The following is a 25517-nucleotide window of genomic DNA, read 5'->3' as shown; positions in this document are numbered from 1 at the left end:
GCGGATTTGATACGGGATTTAAATGACGGACTCGTCGAGTCGGCTTCCAGACTCGACGAGTAGACTCTGACTGGACAAAACCCTAATCTAAGGGTTTGCACCCTATTTAAGCATCTCATCCAGCCACCCTTCGTCCCTATTGCTTCCAGAAACCCCCCCATAGCAAACCCTAACTGTATGTGTGAAGATCTAAAGGCATTTGTGGTGATTTTTGGTGATTTTGATCACAAGGAAGAAGGAAGGGCCTAGAGGGGTCAAGAGAAGACCAAGGGAGTTCAAGTTTGTGCATCATTTGCAGTTCCCAGAAGGTATAAAGTCGATGCCTTGCTTGTTCATTTGCTAGATCCCTTTTTGGTGAGATTTAGGGCTTTTATAAGCCATTCTTTGTAACCAACCATGATTGCAAGCATGGTTGGGGATTGAGGCTTCGGATCTAGGTCCATGAAGGAGTTACAAGGCAGAAAAGGGCTGCTTTTGCACCCATGGAAGCCCCCATGCAACATAAGAGTCTCTTTTAGAGCCTTTTAGGCTCAAAGTCCCATGCATGCACGTAAAGTTCGTAAATCTACGTGCTAGATCGAGTTTAGGGACCTAGATCTATCATTTGGACAAGAGTTGTACACCAGAAATCGAAGAAATAGACTTGGACAGTATCGACTCGGCAAGTTGTTCTTGGGACTCGGCGAGTCCGAGGTTAGGCTCCCCTTTTCTGTTATGGTTCAAAGAGACCCAGTTGAGTGTTAGAAAGGTTTTAGAGGGTCCAGGGGAGTGACCCAAACGTATTGGGATAAGCCATAGTCCTGGAGTTCATAGGACTCGGCGAGTGCATGAGCCGACTCGGCGAGTCCAAGGCAATCTCCCAACATTTGAAGATGAACTCGACGAGTTGTTCTTACAACTCGGCGAGTCTAGGACAGGACTGGTTCATAGGATGAGGATAAACTCGGCGAGTTGTTCATACAACTCGGCGAGTCGGATGAAGGATCCTTCGATGATTTATATAGAAGGAGAACTCGTCGAGTCATTGCTAAACTCGACGAGTAGAGACGTGGATGAGGACAGTTAAAGGGATAGGGACTCGACGAGTTGGCGGCCCAACTCGGCGAGTCAGGTCAACTGGAAGTTGACTTTGACTTTGACTTTGACTTGGACTTGGTTAGGGGTAAAATGGTCATTTTACCCTAAGAATAGATATCAGACTCTGACTAAGTGTTTTGTGGGGATTATAGCCGGAGGATTTCCGGAGCAGCAGCAAACAGAGATTTCCCTCGTAGATTATCAGCAGCTACTCATTCGAGGTTAGTTACCTTCCAGTAGCGGTGGGTCTACGGCCACAATGCCGGCCCACCAGTAGGAGTTGTATGTTAGATGATCGTCTTTGTGATATCATCTAGGTTTGCTACTACCTGATATGTTATATGCTGGCATGATATGTTATATGTGATAGTAGTAGAGTTTGGTTGTTAGGACCGAAGGGTAGGTCAGGCACCCCAGATATGTCTGACAATATGTGATGATATGTTTATATGCTGGCATGATATGTTATATGTGATAGTGGTAGTAGGAGGGGAATAGTCCCCAAGTTCGGTTGTTAGGACCGAAGGGTAGTTCGGACACCCTAGATATGTCTGATAGTATGTTTATGTTATGATATATGTGATAGTATCCATAGGGGGTGGAATAGTCCCCGAGGGTCGGTTGTTAGGACCGACGGGTAGGTCAGCACCCCAGAATGGCTTTAAATGCCCAGAATGGCTTGACATGGGTAGGTCGGCACCCCAGAATGGCCGTACCGGGTAGGTTGGGCACCCCAGAATTGCCCGGCAGTATGTATGCTATATGATTGTATGGTTTGCGGTACGATGGGGGAACTCACTAAGCTTCGTGCTTACAGTTTACAGTTTTGGTTTTAGGTACCTCTTCAGCGAAGGGGAAGGAGCTGGCGTGGTAGCAGCACATCATACACACACGCATTGATTTTCCGCACTTGAGATATTATGGGATTGTACTCTGACATGTTGCTATTTTATGATTTGGGTTTTCAGACATGATATATTGATTTACGAAATGATATATTTTTACGTAGTTTTCTTGTGAATGTTTTTATAATCAGTTAATTAAAATGAAATTTTTGGACTCGAAATTTGGGATGTTACACATTTTTATGAACTCACCAACATTTTATGTTGATGCTTTTCAAAACGACTTGTATTCTCTGGAACACACTAAGCAGTTTGGCAGCTATGGACTTTTTGGATATTTGATATATTTTTGTTGATTTATCATACAGTATGTATTCGGATGTAATTCATGAACAAGCACAATGATGTAAACTATGTATGTTGGTATCGTAATGTATGATGATGATGATTGCTATATTTTATTCATATTCAATTCTTATGATACAACCCAATGAAGTCATCCGCCCCCGAACGTTTCCGCCGTTCTGGTTCGGGGGTGTGACAAATTTTGCTCAATCCTACATAACATGGTGTTCTTTTGGATTATGAGTTGTCATATCAACATAATGTATAATATGCTACACTGACACCTTGCAACCTTAACATACAAATATATATATATATATATATATATATATATATATATATATATATATATATATATATATATATATAAACAAGGATAAATTACATGAATGATCCATATGGTTTAGGGTAATCTGTGTGGTTGGTCCCTAATCTCTCTCTCACTCACTCTCTCTCTCTCTACACTCAAATAGTCGATATTGTTTAGTTTAATTTATTGCGTATTTAGTCCCTACCACTCTTAAAAAGCCTTTTTTGCCCTTACTGCTATTTTTTATATTTTAGATTAGTTTTAATAATTATTTATAATTTTTACTATATTATTATTATTATTAAAAAAACATAATTAGATAAGTGGATCCACCCCCTCCTCCAATCCAACCCCCCTCCCCCCTCCCCACCCGTTCACCCTCTTGTTTCGGTAATCCTTCACCTAACCACCACCAACCCCTTTATCTTCTCCAACAAGACTGCCGACAAAACCACCACTAGAAACAAACGCCGAAGAAACCAGGAAAACAACAAATCTAAAGCAAACCTAGAAAATCAAGCCTGAAGAAAATCGTCGGAGAAATCAAATCGGGAAAACCTTTATAGAAACCAGATCGACAAAGAAGGTGGAGGAAGCCGGAGAAACTAGAGAGTCTGATTCTAACACCCCCGTTGTACACCCCACCCATTTATCCCTTTAGTGTCAACACCTTATATCAAAAACACTAACATCATTCTCCTTCCATTGAAACTGATGACTAATAGGGTGAAGGCGTTGTTGAAACCCCCCGTTAAATAGAAGGCATACACCCCCTCATCTTCTCCGATGTTACTCAACCTCTCCCTCTACAGACGCCATCATTGTATGGTGTTACAGTGACATGAGATGTCGGAGTTGGTGGAAGGTGTGCCAGAGAAGACGCGCAGGTAACGGTGGCGATCAAGTTCTATTGTGCAAAACCACCACATCAAGCTTCTTTCATTTTAATTTTAGAATATGATAGTTTAGGCAAAAAAACCCATCTCAAATTAGGAACTCAAAGAAATACAACATAGCTAGGTCAGAAAAATCAACGACTTCTTTTTCTTGGTTTGACGTGGATTTGAAAAACCCCGATGACTTCTATAACATGAACTGAAGATGTGTTTTTGAAAAAAAAATTTGGATTTGATGAAGGCTTGTTAGAAATTAGGTTTTTCCTTTTTATTTTTCTGGTTGAAATCATAGACCGGAATCATTTTTTTTAATTGAAATCATATATTGATTTTTTTTTTTTTGAATTGTTTGTTTTGTTAGAAATTTGATTTTTGTTTATTTTGAGATTATTTTGGTTGAAATCAATTTTTATTTTATGTATTTGATGCATGTTTGATAATAATCATTTTTTTTTTGTCTTTTTGTGTGTGAAATAACTTTTTCTTTTGTGTTTTAATCAATGGTTGAAATCTAGTTATGGTTCAATCATTTTTTTCCGTTGACTTGGGAAGTGGTATAACCGGAGAAGACAAATGTGGAGTCAGAAGAAATGAGTCGGAGGTCATAAGTAGGGTCCATTTAATATTATTTATAACTATATAAACTAAAAAAATAATTTATAAACAACTAATATAAAGATAAAAAAAAAATTAGACAATGGCATGTTAGTCTGTAACTCAATCAATGATAAAAAAAAGAAACCAATATAAACCACAAGGATGATCAAAATGAAAAAAAAAAATTAAAAACCAAAACTACAAATTACCCTAAACTACATAAATGTAATTTACCCTAAAAAAATAAATAAGGCCCAATAAATTTGGTTCCCTTAACATCCGACATGACACCCCAAAGCTCCAAACACACTACGGTACATAGGGATGAGTGTAGGCGGGTACCCTAATTATCTGGAACCGGAACCGGCGGGTAGTGATTCCAACATCAAGTATCGGGTTCGTTAATTTGTTGAATTTTCAAAACTTTTACAACTATATCTATAAGTTAGAATTCAAAGAATTAAAGTCCAAAATTAAACTAATATTTCTATCGGTTAAAATTTAATTTGAACATAGTAATACATTATGTCGACTATTTACAAATACATTTTGAACATGGACACTTTAAATCGAAAATGAAAATTACACATGGAAATTTAAAGGTTTACAAAAATTACTTAAAATTTTAGAATTTAAATGATGTTATTTAAGATACTTTATAAAGTATGTCGTTGTGATATATATATATATATATATATATATATATATATATATATATATATATATATATAGGCTTAGGTTATTTTGTTTTCACTAACTATTGTGTGCCAGAATGCACATATCTGGACCACTGGATGAATAGAATCAACAATCATGTTCTGAAGGTCTATGATATTACAATAGGATAGCATGCATCATATAATCACACAAATTTCAGCAAAAGAGTATTTTGGTCAATTAACCTATTTTAAAAAAATGAAATTTTCATATTTTAAGGGATCATTACTTCCCTTATTTTTTTAAAAATCTGAATTTTTAAATTAATTCTAATTAAATTTTAATATTATTTTTAATAATAACTTATTTTATTCTGTCTGAATGACAAAAAGTCAACAATAAACTAGTAAATATATTTGCGGTTTTATTCTTGCAAAATATTATTTCATTCAAGATATTTTTTATATTAAACATGCTTAAAGAATTATACAACATATTATCAAAAATAACATTTTCTAAAGAATACGGATTACACTTATTCTTAAAAATTAAAACTAAAAATGGTTAAAAAAGAAAAAAAACATCAAAATATAACAAAAACTCTAATCCATTCCAAAAGAATATTATTGTTAAGAAACACTTTATACATTTTAGCATAATACATTTTGCAAGAATACACTTTAGTTCTCCATGTTTTTTCTCCTTTTCCATATCAATGACACTCTTCAAAACCTAAATCCACAAAAAAAAAAAAAAAAAAAAAAAAAAAAAAAACATAATCAACTTTCAAATATTAAAAAATTCGGAGCATTCTAAAAGAATAACAACTATAAATTCTGATATAATGTAGTAGACATCAAATAATTGTATTTTATTTTAACAACATGCATTACTAGTTATTCTGCTAGAGTATATTATCGCTATTCTAATAACATGCATTACTCGTAATTCTGGTAGAATGCATTACCAATTAAACAAATATACTTGTTGTTAAGAAAACATTCTTAAAGACATTTTGACAAAATGCATTTATATATAGATAAATTCTGACAGAATACACACAAGTTTTAACTTATATTCTAATAGAATTTATAACATCTTTTTTTTATAAAATAAAAACACCAAAATAACATAACTACACATATTAACATCAATTCTAAAAGAATATTTCATTTCTGTTTGTTGCTTAAACTTCAATTCCTTAAGAATTCTAACAAAATATTATCTACTTTACTTCTAACAGAATATTACAACACAAGTATAAACATGTTACCTTAAAATATTATGACAGAATCTTCACCTACTATTGATTGATCGTGCAAGGTATAACTTGTATAGTTGTATGCAAGCTAATAGCAATATAATTGACATCTCATCTTCAAAATTATTTAAGTCGACCAATAAAGCAGTAGGCTTCAGAGAGGAAAAAAATCTCAAAATAAATTGATATCAAGAGTTTGAATTTGAATGAATGAGTTGTGATTTGTACCTGTAGTCTTGGGTTAACTCGTTCAATGTGATGGCAAAAGATGTTAGATTGTATCGAGTGAGATTAACAGGAGGCAGTGTCCTTTGCCACAGCAGATGTGCATCACTCATATCCTTTGGTTTCACATCTGTAATTCCATTTATGTAATACATGTTGTGGTCCCATTTCCAAATATTGTTGCGTGTTTTTTTCCATTAACATATTCAACAAACCCATGTACCTTTTCAACAATAATTAGAGATCAAAATTCTACAACAATTAATCTTAATGTGACCATTTTTTAATCATATTTTCCTGGTGTGGATTTCTTTCAAAAATTGACTGTTCTTTGAACTTGAGCTTGCATGAATATTCTCTATTACCACATATATGCATCATTCCATGATGATCACAGTAAACTTTACCCAGAATAAGATTATAAATGATGGTTGTAACCTGACAAGACGAGACCAAAATCAAAATGCATAAATAAATATGGGGAAAATTGACTAAAATCCTAAATGACCATTTTACACTTTTTGCATTTTTCATACCTTGCTCCACTAGAAAACCTCACCATCATCAAATTCTAAGGTAAGAACACCAATAGGGTTAAGTTGAATTGATCTCCCTTAAAATTTAGTTCTGATGTTGCTGTCCTCCCAAAATTTCCACCCTCTTCCTTGAGAATGACAAGCTATGAGAGTAGGATGATGACTCGCCTTTTCAGAAAAGAATCAGACTCCTTTCTCAGGGTAATCATGTTGGGTTTTGAGCATTCTAACACTCCTATGGTGTACATGCAATCCTATATACCTTGGATCTATGTTTTCTTTATTATACGTGCAAATATCAAATTTCCAAGGTATCATCCTAACTAGCATATTATGGAGTATATACAATATGAAATATAGTTGAATGACATACCTTTTGTCGTAGCTTGATTCCTTGGACCTTAAAGAGCTTAATGCCCCAAGTGTTGCACCTCAAATAGTCCACACAACACCACCAACAATTGGAATAACTTGAGAGAAGATTATATACACTCAAAATCGGCTAGCCCTCATGTGTCTATCACTAGTCACTCCTTAGTGCCAATTTCATGAGCTATGAGGCTTCTTGTATGGTGTGCATATTAGGGTTACACCATGTAACACATGACTTTCCATGTTCCTTGTGATCCATGGGCTTTAACCTCCATGGAGTATCCATGGGTCACCACATGGGTTTAGCCCAACATGAGGAACTATGGATCATAAGCCCACTTTACAAGAATGAATGATTTACCAAATCAAACCCCGTTTATTTAATTAGTCTCTTTTGATCACAAAATTAATTCCAAACAAATTCTTGATCAATACTAATTAAATAATATGATTTCATATTAATATATTAGAACTTATAATATATTAATAAATCATAAATATCATCTTATCACAAAAGTCTATCCAAATTGTTTTGATGCCATGCAACCCAAATAGACCATGCTACTCTCGGGTCAAGTACATACCAATAATAGTTATGGGCATAGACACCTAATCCAACAGTCTCCCACTTGGATAAGTCTAATAACTATTATTGCAAGCATGACTCCAACCCGACCAGCAATCGTAGCTCTTAAAGTCGTTGTCGAACTCTGATCTAGTCAATGACGTGTCTATTAGATAAGGGATCATATATTCCTCCATTCCGGATATCATATGGACTGAGACATGGATTATAATCATTCTCTCTGTCCATTTGTTGTTTCTTAATTTCCGATTTATGACAACCGACTAATTGAACAAATCAAATCAGTTTAGGCTTGGCCAAGCACTTAGGGGTGTCATCATTAAATCATCGAGGGGCCCACAAATATCGCTTTTATCCACATGGGGTAAAAGGAGTGGATAAACTTCGACCCAAATGCTCACTTGTACTTACTCATCAAAATTACACACAACGATATGTTTTATAACATCCAAGTTACTGGTGCGTTTACATATGTCAATGTGCAACCGACTCGCAACTACAACTCACATGTCTCCGTTTAAAGAATATAAGATATTATCGTCTCATGATCACTCGTGATAAAATCCATGAAGTGATTCAAATGAGCATGGGTTGAATCCAATACTCAAATCTTATTCTAGGAGTACTCATGAACACTGCAGCCACCTTGTCCTAGACAAACTACAGACCCATTCATTACAGTCTTGCCTCAATACCTACTTTCAAAGTATGATCGACTGTGGATGGTTTGAATAACCTAGTTATTCGGGAAGTCAAAACATGCAAAGTGAAACACAAGAATAATACTAATCCTATATGGCCCCAAAACTTTTGACTCATATTGATTACTCATTATCCATTGTATAATGTTTCGAATAATCAACTTAATTCTTGAATTAAAACAATAGTCATGCCATGCTCCAAGCATGCACACTATGTTTGTCTAAACAAAAGTTATGCCATGCTCTAAGCATGCACACTATGTTTGTCTATGGTCCTTACTTTGCGAAATAGATCAATTGAAAAACATTTCAATGATGCTCATTTCAAAATTCCAAATCCTTATTGCAAGTGTAATAATTCCAAATTCTTGTCACTGCTAGAAAGTGTTAGATTCTAAACTATCATGCAATGATTCTTTTGTAATGTCTAGGTACCAAAAATCACAGAGACTTGACCGATGATATTACAAAATATTCCTTTGGAGATTGTTACAAGACAATCCCATGGAAATGAAGTCTCAAATTCAAAGTACATTCCTTTGAACATCCTTCTTGCATAAAAGTTTCTAACTTTCTCATTTATTCTTCAACTCCGAATATGGAAACATTCCATATTTGGCATACGACAATTCATTATTAATAGACTCCTGTCTATTCATAATAATGTCAATATGGTCCATTCTTTACTATACTTCCAACTGTCCTTAAGCGACCAATCCTTGGCGAACCTTAGATTGTCCTTAACAGTTGCTCAACCACTTTAGTCATGACCGGTTCCAGTCCTTTTCCCTCTTAATGCCCTAGACATTTGGAAAATTTAGAACAGGAGAATATTATAGCATATGCAATCGATCCTATACCCGAAGCATATGGGATACGATTCATAATGTCTAACATAAAGACATGATACTTAATCAGCCTTTTGCTATAATATTTCTATTTGCCATGTTCTTAAAATTTAGAGTATGAAAAGGGATGTCGTAATCATAACCAAATTTTGAGAATGCAATTAATCTTTCCATATACAGAATTTCCTTATGTTGAACCATTCCAACATAACATTCATATGTGTATATATATATATATATATATATATATATATATATATATATATATTTGACTAAATGTGATTAAAATCTTAATCTAAGCTTTTAGAATTGAAATGAAATATGAATTCCTCTCCCTTAATTATAGCAAAACAACTTTTCATAACCACAACTTTGCGAATTGAAACTTTTGTTTTCTATAATTAACATTGCTAACTTGCAACATTCACCATAATTGATTATGCTCCCACTAGCATAACAATTACATCCTTATTAGCATAACACTTATGCTCCCACTAACTTTGACATGTTCTCAGAAATCAGCTGGACTTCTAGAAATCAATACTTATTGACTTTCTTACCAAATTTCAGATTTGTGATACGAGATGATTCGATAATACTTTATCTAGGCTTCTCAAAATCATACACCTTTCCTTAGATAGCTCACATGTGTGTCTAAACAATTTCAGAATTTACAACCATAAATCCGTAATGTTTAGACCCTTTGCCATTTCTCACAATTCAAATTATGAAAAGGGATGTCGTAATCCTAATTGAATTTGAGAATGCAAATATCACCATTGCTATCTCCTTAAAATCTACTTAGTGAAAGCACTTCCTCACAATCATTTTCATGAATTAGATAGAAACCTTATGACACTTAGATTTTATGATGTATGTGCTCCTATCCATGTGAATTTGTCATAACCATAATCCTAAGACAATGTTAGTGACAAATCCAAACGCATATGGACTGAACTTGTTCAATCTCAATTTCTAGCCACTTGGTAGCACAAGGGACTACCATTGCTTCCTAGGTTGATATGCAAACAATTGAGAACTCATAGAACTCACATGCATAGTCATCTTAACTGGAATGGGCACATAAACAATAATATGTCAACACGATAGGTTTCAAACCTCAAGTCGTGTGCTAGTGTTTAACAACAGGTTTACTCCTGATTAGTTCTTGAAACATTCAAGATCTTTAAGACTCCCACTGACCTCTTGACATATATGATTCACTTTTTTCAAGAACATCACTTGACAAACAAATATTCAAGAGTTAGTGCAGATCCTTACCAAGATATACACTTCACACGATTGGTCTTAGTTGGTCTTTGTTTTGTCCAAAACATCACAACTTACCGATTTCAAATGTACAAGAGTAGAAGATTTTTTACTCTACATTTGATAAGTGTTTTAAACCTTTCTTAATTAAATGTCACTCAAGGCACAATCTTGGAGTATGACTCTAAAACTTGTTCTTGGAACGAAGTATGACTCATCTTATTGATTTAACCATTTCAACAATACACGATTCCTCTTCTTAGCCATACATATGCACTAAGATATCCTTAGAGGATCAATTGTGACATGGTTTTTCATAATCATTAAGATGATCATAAAACACGATACTAAAGTACTCTCCCATATCTTCAGATTGGAGAAACTTTTATCTTTCTGCCTAATTTGATTCTTCTCATTCGTTTTGCCATACACTGAAACTTTTCCAATGTTCAGAATTATACTTAAACTTGTAAGCATAACCATATTTACTAAACTTTAGTAAATCATGATGAAATAGTCTTATCAATCTTTGTGGTGGACCTTGACCAGTGCACAAGAATGTGTACTTGATCCCTTAGTCCTTCACTTGACTCACATATACATGTGATCAACGAAATTAGTCTTAATTTCCCAAAGACAAAAGTTATCATTCATCACACACTACAAGTTGCATGATTCCAAGTTTATGTGTAACACCCATAAAATTCAGGCCAAATTTGAACTTTTAAAAACATTTCAAAACCATTAGTTCATTACAAATTGTTTTCAAAATATATAATATCAAACTTTTCCCAGAAACATAAACAAGACATGAGGAGCTGTACGATCATGCCTTTGCCTTGTCGCGATCCCCTGATGTACCTGAAACAATAAACTGAAACTGTAAGCCCGAAAGCTTAGTGAGTTCCCCCAAAATACCCATACCCACAACAATACACATACAAACATAAACAACATACTATAGGTCCAGTCAACCATCGGGTTGGAATACCCTAGGCCCACAACCAACAGGTTGGAATGCCAACATACTATGGGTCCAATCATCCTCGGGATGGAATATCCCAGGCCCACAACCAACAGGTTGGAATGCCCACATACTATGAGTCCAATCATCCTCGGGATGGAATACTCACGGCCCACAACCAACATGTTGGAATGCCCAGGTGTATTGGCTTTCGCACAAAGCAGATAAGCCTCAACCACCAAACAAACATGTGCACATATATAACAAATAATCACATAACAGTCTATAAGCAGACAAACCGATCATAACAGCATAGCACATCCTATCTACCAGGATACTAATCTAACGGATCATAGCAACATATAATATCCTATTTACCAGGATATTGATCTAACGAATCTTACCACATAGCACATAATACCATCCTATCCACCAGGATACCGATCTAAACGATCATACCACATATCACATAGTATTATCCTACCCTCTAGGATACCGATCTAACAGATCATACTAGCATACATAAACAGATAACAATCCCAAGGGCCGGCCTTGGTGCCTTAGACCCTTGAGTATAGTGAGGATAACTCACCTTGCAATTGCCGACTGAAAATAGAAGCTCAACTCTCGGATCACTGCCACAAAACTCCACCACCTATAAGCAACACATCACAAAGTTCATAAATTCCCAATATACCCCAGAAGTCCAATAGTCAACCCTTAGCCAAGTCAAAGTCAAAGTCAACTGCCAAGGTCAATAGTCCATGTTGACCTCAACTCGTCGAGTACCCTCAGCTACTCGCCGAGTTCCTTGTATAACCGGCCAACCCGCCGAGTCACCTGAGCGACTCGTCGAGTTCCTAGCGTTTGCAGCCGATAACTCTCTTGCTAACCCGTCGAGTTTCCTTACAACTCCCCAAGTTTGTGCGTGTCTAAGGGTTTGGAAGACCCTAGCTGACTCGCCGAGTCATTCGACTGACTCGTCGGGCCCAAGGCAATCTTCATCGCACTCGCCGAGTCACTCATCCGACTTGTCGAGCCCACGACCATCTTCATCGGACTCGCCGAGTCGACTATGCCACTCGCCGAGTACCTTCAGACCTTCATCCATACAGATGCTTTTTAAGCCATGCAAAGGCTCCAGATTGCAGATCCAACCTTCCAAGGCCTGCTTATCACATAAAGTTGCAAACTTTACGTGCATGCAAAGCTTTAAGGCCCTAAAATGACAAATCTAAGCTTGAAATGAAGTCCAACACTTGAGGGAAGGCTTATACTTGCCAAAGCTGCTATTTTTATGGATCTAGAGACCAAAGGGAGTCCAGATCTGAAGTTGCAACTTCAGATCTTGGCTCAAACACAAAAGCCTTTCTTAAAACCCACCCAAAAAGAGATTAAAGATGAAATGAGCCAAAGAGACAGCTTAATACCTTCTAGAGAGTGCCAACTGATGTATATCTTTGCTTCCCACGAGTTTCTAGCTTCGATTTACTTGTTTCCCCAAGTGTTCCTCACCAAGATCTCTCTCTTCTAAGCTCTATCACACCAAAGAAACACACACACACACGATTTAGGGTTTAAGGGCGCCAAGGAGCTGTGAAGGGGAGGCTGGGGAAGGCCAATGATCCTTTAAATAGGGTGCAATACCCCGGGATTTAGGGTTTCATATGCCAACTCCTACTCGTCGAGTCCCTCCTTGGACTCGGTGAGTAGATCACTAAAACACGTGGACCAACCCGCTGCTACTCGACGAGTAGAGCAACCAACTCGTCGAGTAGACCTTGAAATCAAGAAAAATTCTTCCATAAACCCATACCTGAAAACTGGGGTGTTACAATTCTCCCCCACTTTAACTAGACTTCATCCTCGAAGTCCGTCGAGGTAAACAACATCGGGTAATGCTCCTGCATCTCAGCCTCCGGCTCCCACGTCCACTCGGATCCCCTCCGATGCTCCCACTGCACCTTCACCAAAGGTATTTCCTTGTTTCACAGAACTTTCATCTTCCTTTCCAGAATGGCCACGGGCCTCTCCATATAATTCAGGCGCTCATCGACCTGAATATCATCCAACGACACTATCGCTTCCTGATCCATAATGCACTTTCGCAATTGCGAAACATGGAAAGTGTTGTGAATCCGGCTAAGCTCCTCCGGTAGCTCTAGCCTATATGCCACCTTGCCAATCCTGACAAGGATCCTGAATGGACCGATGAAATGGGGACCCAATTTCCCCCTCTTCCTGAAGCGGATCACACCCTTCCAGGGTGAGACCTTCTGGAGTACCATATCACCCACCTGAAATTCTAACTCCGATCGGCGTCTGTCGGCGTAACTCTTCTGCCGGCTCTGAGCGGTCTGCAATCGCTGCCTAATCTATTGAATTTTCTCGGTAGTCAGCAGAACTACCTCCGTCCGTCCCATCACCCTGTGTCCGACCTCGCCCCAACAAACTGGGGTGCGACATCTCCGCCCATACAACAGCTCGAAAGGCGGGGCGCCGATGCTGGAATGATAGTTGTTGTTGTAGGCGAACTCCACAAGGGGTAGGTGGGAATCCCAACTCCCACCAAAGTCAATGACGCACGCCCTCAACATATCCTCGAGGGTCTGGATGGTCTGCTCGCTCTGACCATCAGTCTGCAGATGAAATGTTGTACTAAAATGCAACCGTGTGCCCAGTTCCTCGTGGAACTTCTGCCAGAAATGGGAGGTAAATCTAGCATCTCGGTCAGAAACAATGGAGACCGGAACCCCATGGCGAGCGACGACCTCGCGAACGTACATGTCGGCCAACTTCTCGGCCGAAGAACTCTCCCATATAGCCAAGAAATGGGCACTCTTGGTCAATCGATCTACGATGACCCATATGGCATCGAACCCCTTCGTCGTCCTTGGCAGTTTGGTAATGAAATCCATCGTGATCTGCTCCCATTTCCACATGGGAATCTCCAGGGGCTACAGCATACCATGCGTTCTCTGATGCTCGACCTTGACCATCCTACATGTCAAGCACCTCTCGACATACCAATCGATTTCTCGCTTCATACATGGCCACCAGTAACTCAAACTCAGATCCCTGTACATCTTGTACATCTTGGTGACCCCCAGGTGAATAGAGAAGTGAGACTTATGAGCCTCCTCCATGACTGTCTGTCTGACCCCACCAGACATCGGAACCCATACCCGACGACATCGGGTTAATAATCCCCGGCTATCCCGCACAAACCGGGTGTTCTCACCCCTGATCCTCTCCATCTTCCAGTTCTCTGGCCGCATGCCCTCGACCTGAGCATCTCTGATCAAACTCACAAGCGGAGAATCGACCGCTATCCTCATACATATCGTTGGGGTGGAAGACCCCGCTGACTTGCGGCTCAAAGCATTCGCAACCACATTCGCTTTGTCGGGGTGGTAAAGGATCTCGCAATCGTAGTCCTTGACTACGTCCAGCCACCTGTGCTGCCTCATATTCAGGTTCGGATGATCCATGATGTGTCTCAAGCTCTTGTGGTCCATATATATGGTACAACGGACCCCATATATGTAATGTCTCCATATCTTGAGAGCGAACACCACGTCTCCCAGCTCTAAATCATGAATAGGATATCTCGTCTCATGCGGCTTCAACTGCCGCGACACGTAGGCTATCACCCGTCCTCTCTGCATGAGGACTGCCCCCAAACCTGTGGTAGATGCATCACAGAACACCATAAAATCCTCCACTCCCCTGGGAGTTTCAAAACTGGGGCCTCGCACAACCGCTGATGGAGGGTATCAAACGCCCTCTACTGCTCAGGGCCCCACTGGAAATCCACCCCCTTTCTCGTCAGGCGAGTGAGGGGTACCGCAATCTTTGAGAAATCTCGAATAGTACCCTGCTAAACCCAAGAAACTCCTGATATCCGAAGGAGAACTCGACACGTCCCATTGCATGACTGCCTCGATTTTGGCCGGGTCGACCAAAATCCCCTCCTAGTTAACGAGATGTCCGAGGAACTGGACCTCTCGCAACCAAAACTCACACTTCAAAAACTTGGCATACAGCCGTTCTTGTCTCAGGACTCCCAACAACTCCCTGAGGTGCTCCTCGTGCTGCTATCGGGTCTTGGAATACACCAATATATCATCTATGAACACAATGACCGAGCGATTAAGCATCGGTCTGCAGACCCGATTCATCAGGTCCATAAATACTGCTGGCACATTGGTGAGCCCAAATGGCATCACCACGAACTCGTAATAACCATAACGAGTTCGAAACGCGGTCTTCTCCACGTCCTCCTCTCTGAACCGGACTTGATGATACCCTGAACTCAAATCAATCTTGAAAAACCAAGATGCACCCTGTAACTGATCAAAGAGATCATCTATCCTAGGGAGTGGATAACGGTTCTTCACCGTCAACTTGTTCAACTCCCTATAATCAATGCACATCCGGTGTGATCTGTCCTTCTTCCCGACGAAGAGGATCGGTGCTCCCCATGGAGAGCTGCTAGGTTGAATGAACTGCTTGCCCAGCAGTTCCTGCAGCTGTGACGACAGCTCCTGCATCTCTGGCGCTGCCAACTGGTACGGCGCCTTGGCGATAGGGGACGCACCAGGTACCAGGTTGATCCGAAACTCGACCTGCCTCTCCGGAGGTATCCCTGGCAACTCCTCCGGAAACACTTCTGCAAACTCCCTGACTACCGGAACCTCGGAAACTGAAATCTGATCCCTGGCTCGCGTATCCACCACATACGCCGAAAAACCCGCACACCCGTGCTGAATATATTGCCGAGGCCTGGCAGCTGAACAGAACCCTGATCCCATTCTGGTGCCCTCGCCATATACAATCAATTCTCCCCCACTTGGGGTTTGAACTACCACCCGCTGGCCCTCGAAATCGAGCAAGGCACCAAATCGACTAAGCCATCCCATCCCCACAATCACGCATACTTCCCCCATGGGAATCGGAATCAAATCTATCGGAAAGGACAATCCGAAGATTTCCAACTCACATCCCCGGTAGACCGAAGAAGCAGAAACTCCATGTTCGTTGGTGATAGAGACTCGCAACAGACACTCTAGCTAGCCTACTGGCGCACTGAACTCCCTACTAAATGTCTGAGATATGAAGGACCGACTCGCCCCCGAGTCAAATAAAACCAAAGCGGGCAATGAGTTCACTAAAAACGTACCTAAACACTAGTATAACAGATAAGCATGATACAGATATAATAAATGAGGTAAAGTATAGAAACATACCAGCAACCACATCCGGTGCTGCCCTGGCCTCCTCGACCGTAAGCTGGAAGGCACGACCCTGAGCCTTCGGGGGCTCTGCCTTAACTGGCCTCCCATCTGCAATCCTCAGAGTAGCCGCCGCTGAAGCCTGTGCCGACATGGCGGCTAGAAGAGGACATTGGGCCTTCATATGGCCCACTTGCTCACAATGATAACAAGGTATGACTACGAAAGACGGAGTCTGCTGTCTGCAATCCCTGGCCAAATGACCCTGCTTGCCACATCGGTGGCACCCACTCCCTGATCGGCACGTCCCTGAATGAGCCTTTTCGCACTTTCCACAAGTGTGGCCTGGCTGTCCCCCAACCCTGGTATCGACGGTCTTGGACCGCTTCGGTGCTGGCTGCGACTGTGCCGAGGCCTGCCGCTGCTCCTTCAACTGCAGCTCGATCTCCAACTCACGCTGCCTCGCGGCCTCCTGTAACTCCAGAAAAGTATCACATCGTTGGGTAGACACAAACTGTCGGATATCGGTCTTGAGCATGCTCAGATAACGAGTCATATGAGCCTGCTCGGAAGCAAACTCTAGGCAGAACATTGCCCTCTCAGTGAACATACGGGTGATATCCGTCACCGACTCCCCATCCTGTCTCAAACTCAAAAACTCCTGAGCCAAACGCTCCCGCTCGACCCGCGGAATATAACGGGCGCGGGACATATCCCAGAGCTGCTCCCAAGTAACAACAGCTCTCTGATCATCAGAGTACGACCCTGTCGTCAGCCTCCACCAGTCCTTGGCCCCGAGCCTGAGCAGGTTCAGGGCACATCTAACCTTCTGGTCAGTAGGAAATGAACAGGTAAAGAAACATCCCTCCACATCGGAAATCCATCTCATAGCCTTGATGGGGTCCTGAGTCCCATCAAAAGTAGGGGGCTTCGTGTTGTCGAAGTCCCTGTACTGGAACCCCCGACCGGCTCCTACCCCACCTCCTGCCGCTGTTACAGCTGATGTAGATGCAGCGGCAGCCGTCTCCGCAAGGGTTGCGTATCTATCATCAAAATACTCCATCATGGCGGACTTAATAGTCCCAAACAATTCCCCTTCTCTTGGCAATAAAACATATGGACTCTTTGGGAATAGCACATGTGACAATCTCGGACTTAGCCCTTCTCTTTACCATTTGGTCAACCGGGTTGATTATGGCCGATCCCTTTCCATTGGGAAGAGAAAGCTTTTCTGGACTTCCAATGTTACCATTGCCAATGTCCATGGAAGTTTGAGGAGTAGATCTTCCAATCAACTTTGCTTTTCCAGTGTGCCAAATCATTGCTGATTCAGCAGCAACAAGCAAATAAGTGAGATCAATAAGGGTCGTGTCGTGGTCTGTCACATAGTAGTCCTTAATGGACTCACTATATGACTTAGGAAGTGATTGAAGAACCCAGTCAACAACCAACTTCCTTGAGACTTCGACACCCAACTCTCCCAGCTTGTCAATGTGTGACTTAATCTCCAAGACATGTGCATACATAGACCTTCCATCTTAGTGTTTGCTAGTCAATAGGGTTTTGAGTGACCTAGAACTTGTGGGTTAGGGAGAATTATTGGAGGAGGTGGAGAAAGTGAAGTATGACTTCCACGATCCAACCGCGGGACATTATCTTCAAGAGGAAAGCTTGTTCTTAAAAGATTTAGGAAGACCATAGTTGTCTAAACTAGACATCTACAAATGGGAGAAATTCAAGTTTAGTTGATTTTAGTCCTTAATATAACACCCAAATGAAATATTAAGGCTAGGACCCCACACAATAATTAACAATTTGGAAGAGGGATGCCGTAATCCAAACTGTAAAATATTTGAAGGTAGGTAAATGACGATTTACCAATTTCCATCACGAAAAACGAAAAAGAATTTTCGGTTTAAGTGAATTGAAATTCCTAGATCCTTTGAGATTCATTGAAACAATTCAATGGCATGTTTAAATCTCGGTTGTGCCCTTCAAGTTTGTGACTGGGATGCCGGAGATCACAAACAAGGTATGAGTAACCATGCAAATTAACTTGGTACACCCAATGTTACACCACCTAATCAATGTGCCGGTTAACCACACACACTCCATTGATCTATGATTAACATCAAGCTACCCTTTGCCACACACTGTTAGTCCATATCAGTGTGCCGATTAACCACACACGCTCCGAATCAGCTTAACAAGGAGCAAAGTGTAACTTCATGGGTTAGCACCATATTCACATTTTCCTAAGTAACTAAGATTTGAGAATTTATAAGTGTTTAGTTACTTTATATTTATCATTATACTTTTAATGAAGGGAGAATTATAGTCTTATCCTACCCATTCGGCTAACGACCCTCCACCAGTCAAGGAAGCGGTGGGTGAGAGTGGACACCCATTAAACTGCCATTTTATAGGCAGTAACCTTATACCCCCTGATAGACTGGCTTCGTGAATGAGACCTACTAATGGTAAGACTAACTTTTTACTCTTATACATATATATAAATATTAAACCTATAATATTATAATAGTATAAGGATTGAATTTTAAACTTTTAAAATTCTAGGGTTTGGAATTAAAGTATTCTAAAGTGACTTTACAAATTCCAAAACTTGAGGGCAAGTTTTGAAACTATTCAAAACCTTTGGAATCCATAACTTATGAGTTTAATATAGGTTTAAATGAAAAAACTCTTGAAAATCCATAAATTGAGGACAAGTTATGGAGTTCATAAAACCATTTATGAAAAGGACTCTTCATTTTTCTATAACCTATAAGTTTTAATGACTTTTAAAATAAAGACTTTTCACTTTTCCATAACTTAAGGACAAGTTATGGATTTCATAAAAAAAAAAATTTAGATCAAAATTGTAACATACAAAAAACAATCAATTTGTCTATTATCTAAATTAAACTCATAAGAACAAGACAATTCATATCAAACAAATTTCATGTAATTAGCCTAACCATTAAACTAATACAAAACATGAAACTTTGACAATTATCTTTTAAATTGGATAAGCATGATCATTACCACATCAAAAACAGGTTTATAAGTTCAAAAACAGCTTAGGGTAATGATCCTAATCCAATTCCAGCCAAAAACATCGAAATCTGCACTCATGGGCTCCAACTCGTCGAGTGTATGAACCAACTCGGCGAGTCCACTGTCCAGACAGCAGAAAATTCGATTTTTCAAGCAACTTGCGTCAAGTATAACTGAAAACAAGCCTAGGCTCTAATACCACTGTTGGGTTTTGAGCATTCTAACACTCATATGGTGTACATGCAATCCTATATACCTTGGATCTATGTTTTCTCTATTATACATGCAAATATCAAATTTCCAAGGTATCATCCTAACTAGCATATTATGGAGTATATACAATATGAAATATAGTTGAATGACATACCTTTTGTCGTAGCTTGATTCCTTGGACCTTAAAGAGCTTAATGCCCCAAGTGTTGCACCTCAAATAGTCCACACAGCACCACCAACAATTAGAATAACTTGAGAGAAGATTATATACACTCAAAATCGGCTAGCCCTCATGTGTCTATCACTAGTCACTCCTTAGTGCCAATTTCATGAGCTATGAGGCTTCTTGTATGGTGTGCATATTAGGGTTACACCATGTAACACATGACTTTCCATATTCCTTGTGATCCATGGGCTTTGACCTCCATGGAGTATCCATGGGTCACCACATGGGTTTAGCCCAACATGAGGAACTATGGATCATAAGCCCACTTTACAAGAATGAATGATTTACCAAATCAAACCCCGTTTATTTAATTAGTCTCTTTTGATCACAAAATTAATTCCAAACAAATTCTTGATCAAGACTAATTAAATAATATGATTTCATATTAATATATTAGAACTTATAATATATTAATAAATCATAAATATCATCTTATCACAAAAGTCTATCCAAATTGTTCTGATGCCATGCAACCCAAATGGATCATGCTACTCTCGAGTCAAGTACATACCAATAATAGTTATGGGCTTAGACACCTAATCCAACAAATCAGCCTCATAAGTTTCCCTAACAAAGGATTGAAAGGTTTACAATGTCATCATTCTGAATAAGCGTATCCAGAAACAACAAAAGCAACAATATTTAAAACTCTTTCAAGACTGTTTCCATGTTCATAAGCACGATCTAGAAGGTAAGAGTACTCTAGATCCTCAAAGCATTTTTGTAGAGATGAAATAGCCTCATTGAAATAAACAGGGAGATAGACACATGTCAGATCCTTTCCAACGTTGTCTTTAATCAAGGACCACTGAATCACTCCTTTTTTTTCTCACAGGGATCTGAAAGCTTCTTTCTTCTCTCAATAATCACTTCACCCGGGTTATTAGACTAACCTGAAGTTGATTCGAGGATATCTTAAGAGAAACCAACATACAAAGCTTCCCAAAGGCTTCAAGAAGATTTATCGGATAGAGAGACCTCTTCAAGACGATTCACCAAGCTTTTTTCGATCTTCGCCAGCTGCGACCCAACGATTCAACAAATTTATGATCGGAGCACTCACTTAGGGTTTTGTACATCATCGACAACTGCACGCATGGAATAGAATTGAGTAGCTGCGATGGTTATAAAGAAGAGATATTAGGTCAAACATATATTTATTTTGTTTCCTTAATTGTAAGTGCAAAAAACCAGAAAATACCCTTTTTGATTTAATTACTTATTTAATTATTTGCTAAATTGTGATTGATGCATTTAGGAACACAATAGTTGCTAGAAACATTTGAACCTAGATCGACGGGTAGCGGTTCTGTAAAAATGAAAACTAGAACCGGAACCACTTAAGATGGTTTCGATTCCAGAACCATGAGTTTTGAACCGGTTCAATTCCAAAATGGGTACCCAGTTCCGCTCCACATCCCAAACTTTACACACCCACGCGCTTGAATCCTGATAGGCAAAAGGGCTGTTTGGCAATTGGTGGATCGTTGGAGAAAAGAACATGTAGAGGTGTAGATGCTTCACCAAACCAAAGGATTTTGACAAAAATGGGAGCTCTCCCGCCAAAACGGAATCCCGGGATATTCGATTTCTTTTAAAAATTTCAGCAAGCGCACTATCTGCATTTTCCCTCATCATCAATCAAACGATGGATCTTTCCATTTATTTAAAATTTTTCAGCAAACGCAGTTTCCTTCATATTCCCTCATCCTTAATCAATTTCATCACCAGGAGACACACAGGACCCAACACATATGATTACAGATGCAAATTTGGGAGAATCAGGTGAACCCATCCCCGTTTCCCCCTCTTCTTCTTTTCAGTTCAATAATATTTATGAGATTAACGGAGACCTCAAATTCCCCTGCAGAAAACATAATTATGTGTGACAACGCAGTTCTTCGTCACGACTCTGCCAATCAGGTCTACAACAATTTCATTACCTTTTTTTTGTGGATTCTTGTTTCAGATAAATATCTTTCTGATAAGCTCATTCAGCTAACATGTTAACTTGAAGCTTGAATAGGCTTTTGGCTTTAATTTGATTTATACATATTTTGGGTTAAAAAACCCGTAACGAAAACAACATATGCTGTGAGAATTCTAATTTTGTGCATCCAAATTGTTTGCAATTTCAGAAAATTCTAATTGCCTTCGTTCTTGTGTGGGTGCTTTTAGTATCCACGTTTAAATCGAGTAGAAGGTTTCAGTTTATCCTGATCTTGAAATTCTATCTATACTTAATTTTCCTCAGGGGTTGGACACTCCGGAATCAGATCCTCTCGTGCCTTCTTCTGGTATGTAAATTACATCTGAAACTTACTTGTAGCAGACATAATATATATAGATTGCAGTTTCTATTTCAAAGATTCAAGTTTTCGAAAGTAATTATGTATGTAACATGTGTTCGTTGCTTCTAGTTTTATCAGATCCTCCTCCCGACATAAAAAATTGGTTCTCAAGCTATGAATACGAGTCCTTTGTGCTGGAAACCAATGACAATTTTGGATTTTCCGATCCTCAAGAAACCCAACAAAGTTATGGAAAAGAGTGTAACACTGAAAACATACTCAAACCAGTAGAAGATTCCACGGAGTTGATCAGTAATGAGAAAAATGAAGACATCAAGTATGTTAATCAGGTAGGATTCTTTATTATATAGATAAATATAGTTGAATTCAGGAGTATTAATAACTTCATTATATGAAATTTCTTATGTACAACTTTCATTGTTCAATTGTTCATCCTCAGGTTTTGGACTCTCCTTTGCTCTCCAGTGGTATGCATAAAATTCTTTAAAAAGATGAGGTTTTATACTTTTAATTTTTTTATTAAAAAACATAAATTGGATACTAATTTCTTTGTGTTAAATTTATTACTCTAATCAGAACCTCCTCCTGGGATTGAGAACTGGTTCTGTAGCTATGCATATGAATCTCCAGCACCAGATCATACAATCATACTTTCTCATCAAAAAGATAGCATGGTTGATAAAGACGAGCCTTGTAATGGAAATGTATGCAAAATATCTTTTTTTTTTAATAATTGTATATTAGTTAATTGTTGAGTATGATATTTGTTAGTCAAGAGGAATTAATAGAATGTTTGGACATGCACTTTGCAGGATGGAAGAGATGAAAACTTGCATGTTTTTGATGATGAAAAACTTGTGGAGTGTGATAATGGTTCATCTTGTAGGAGGAGAGATCATGAAAATGAAGAAGTAGAAGCAAATGGTGATTCATTGAGTAAGCATGGAGAAGAAGAAGGAAATGGAAATGGGTTTGTTTCGGTTAAAAGCAAGAGAGAAAAAGATGACAAGTCAATGTATGGGAATAAGTTGAATGGAAAGAGATCTTCTTCTTCTTCTTCATGTGGTGTAGGAAAGATGAAGGAAGAAAATGAGAGAAGAAGGAAGATATTAGGAGACATGACAAACATTGAGCCAGGAAAATGGAAGTGTCCACGGAAGAGCAAGCCGGACATTGGACCTCCATTAAAGCAACTTCAACTTGGACAATGGTTTCATCGCCAATGAATGAATGCGAAAACTATAAGTTTATTTATTGTGGTTTTGGTTGATGTAATTGGATACCTAATAGTGAATATCCAGGAGAGGAGATGGAACCGATTAAATCTAATGTCCAATTGTATTGGTTTAGTTCGGATTGGATCCGTTGAAAATATCAAATATCTAATTAATAATTGGATTGAATCAGTTCCATCAGGAAAAACATTGGATGTGAGCTAATAAATACCCGTAGAAGGATGTCTTCAATAGTTGAGAGGATCCAAAGCCTCTAGATGCAATAGCTGAGGGGTAACTATTGAGATGTATTGTGGATTACAAGCGTGTATCTTACAATAATTTCCATGACGAATCTCCCTATTCTAATAAATGAATAGTTTTAATCTCATTTTGCCAAGTGTCACTCTAATATAACTCCTCATTAATATTATGTCATGTGTCATTTAGATATATTAGACAACTCATTTCAAAATTCAAATTTACATTTTCTAATTATATGTTAAATTTAATGGTATAATAATTTTAAAATTTTGATATATCTCTTAATTAATAATTTATTTAAAATAATTGATTAATAATTATAAATTTTTATTATGAAAGTTTAATTAATTTTATAACACGTGGTTCCTACGGTTATAAACTAGTAATGATAATAAATTAAATGATGCTTCATGAATTATTTGTTTGCCAATAATTTATAAACCGTAAAAAATAGTTTAATGATGAGAAAGGATATCCTATTATTGGAAAAGCTTATTAAATTTTATTTTTCCTCCATGATGTCTTTAAAGCACCATAAACTTATAAAATTTTATTTATCTTCAAATGGTCACTAATTTTTCTCTGCAATTTTATTTCTTTACATCTAATTTGTCATTAATTAGAGGATTGGTATCTTATTTATTTATGTCTAATCAAATTAGATCCTATATTTGGCTTTTATATATATATATATATATATATATATATATATATATATATATATATATATATATATATATATATATATATATATATATATTAGGCTGGACGGAGTGGGAGCGGGAAAGGGGGTGAGGGAAGCTTCCCTCACTCTTGAACACCACTCCTTGGGTGAGGGAAACATCCCGCGGGAAAGAGGTGGGGGGAGGGAGTGCCGCACTCTCTCTCTTCATGCTATTGGACAATTTTTTTTTTCTTTTTATCCTTTTTAATATTTATAAAATTATATACTTATCAAAAAAAATATAAAATATATATTAAAATTCATGGTTTTTAATTCCCTACAAAATGAGTATAATATATGTATGAAATATATTTTTAAAAAAATATAAAAAAATAGTGAGAGAAGCTTCCCACCCATTCCTTGGGTTTTAGGTGATGGAAAGAAAAGTGAGGGAAAGAGTGGTGTGACCCATAAAAAGTGAGGGAAACATCCCTCCCACACCCTCCGGTCTTAGGTTATAACCCGTAGAAAACCACGGTCGGTATATTTAAAACTTTTATATAGATAAAAAATAATAAATGTAAAAAAAACAAGATATTATCGATTGAAAGTAATTATGAATTAATTTGATAAGCAAAATAAACATAATAATGTTATTAGGATATCATTTTGTATTTTCAAAATTTGAATTGAATTTGATTTGTTACCAAAAATAAGAAATAGTAAAAGTCATAGAAAAATGTCACGTGTCAAAGAGACATTCTAAAAAACTGACACGTGTCACTTTTAGGTTTCATTTATTAGAAGAGGTATATATATATATATATATATATATATATATATA

General features: G+C 38.2%; 1 protein-coding gene and 1 pseudogene across 1 annotated transcript; one reads left to right on the top strand and one right to left on the bottom strand.

The window, feature by feature from the left end:
• Nucleotides 1-5452: 5452 nt before the first annotated feature.
• On the bottom strand, nucleotides 5453-21854 carry LOC145106068 (oxysterol-binding protein-related protein 2A-like; annotated as a pseudogene).
• On the top strand, nucleotides 21847-24099 carry LOC145168904 (ATP-dependent caseinolytic protease/crotonase family protein). Its single transcript, XM_079087554.1, has 7 exons — nucleotides 21847-22004; nucleotides 22090-22142; nucleotides 22474-22516; nucleotides 22640-22860; nucleotides 22971-22998; nucleotides 23108-23235; nucleotides 23344-24099. Exons 1-7 carry the CDS (start codon nucleotides 21974-21976, stop codon nucleotides 23755-23757), a joined length of 918 nt encoding a protein of 305 aa, XP_078943680.1. The 5' UTR covers nucleotides 21847-21973; the 3' UTR covers nucleotides 23758-24099.
• The last annotated feature ends 1418 nt before the right edge of the window (nucleotides 24100-25517 follow it).

Source organism: Lactuca virosa, chromosome 4 (assembly GCF_052849685.1).
Source record: "Lactuca virosa cultivar CGN04683 chromosome 4, Lactuca_virosa_CGN04683_v6, whole genome shotgun sequence".
NCBI classification, from domain to species: Eukaryota; Viridiplantae; Streptophyta; class Magnoliopsida; order Asterales; family Asteraceae; genus Lactuca; species Lactuca virosa.
This window is presented reverse-complemented; position numbering and strand designations above follow the sequence as displayed.

Bases quoted from the DNA above. Each gene is read 5' to 3' on its own strand.
- LOC145168904 (XM_079087554.1), top strand. From the start codon at position 21,974: ATGATTACAGATGCAAATTTGGGAGAATCAG. The intron at 22,861-22,970 runs GTAGGATTCTTT...GTTCATCCTCAG, and splicing joins ACATCAAGTATGTTAATCAG to GTTTTGGACTCTCCTTTGCT. The intron at 22,999-23,107 runs GTATGCATAAAA...TACTCTAATCAG, and splicing joins CTCTCCTTTGCTCTCCAGTG to AACCTCCTCCTGGGATTGAG.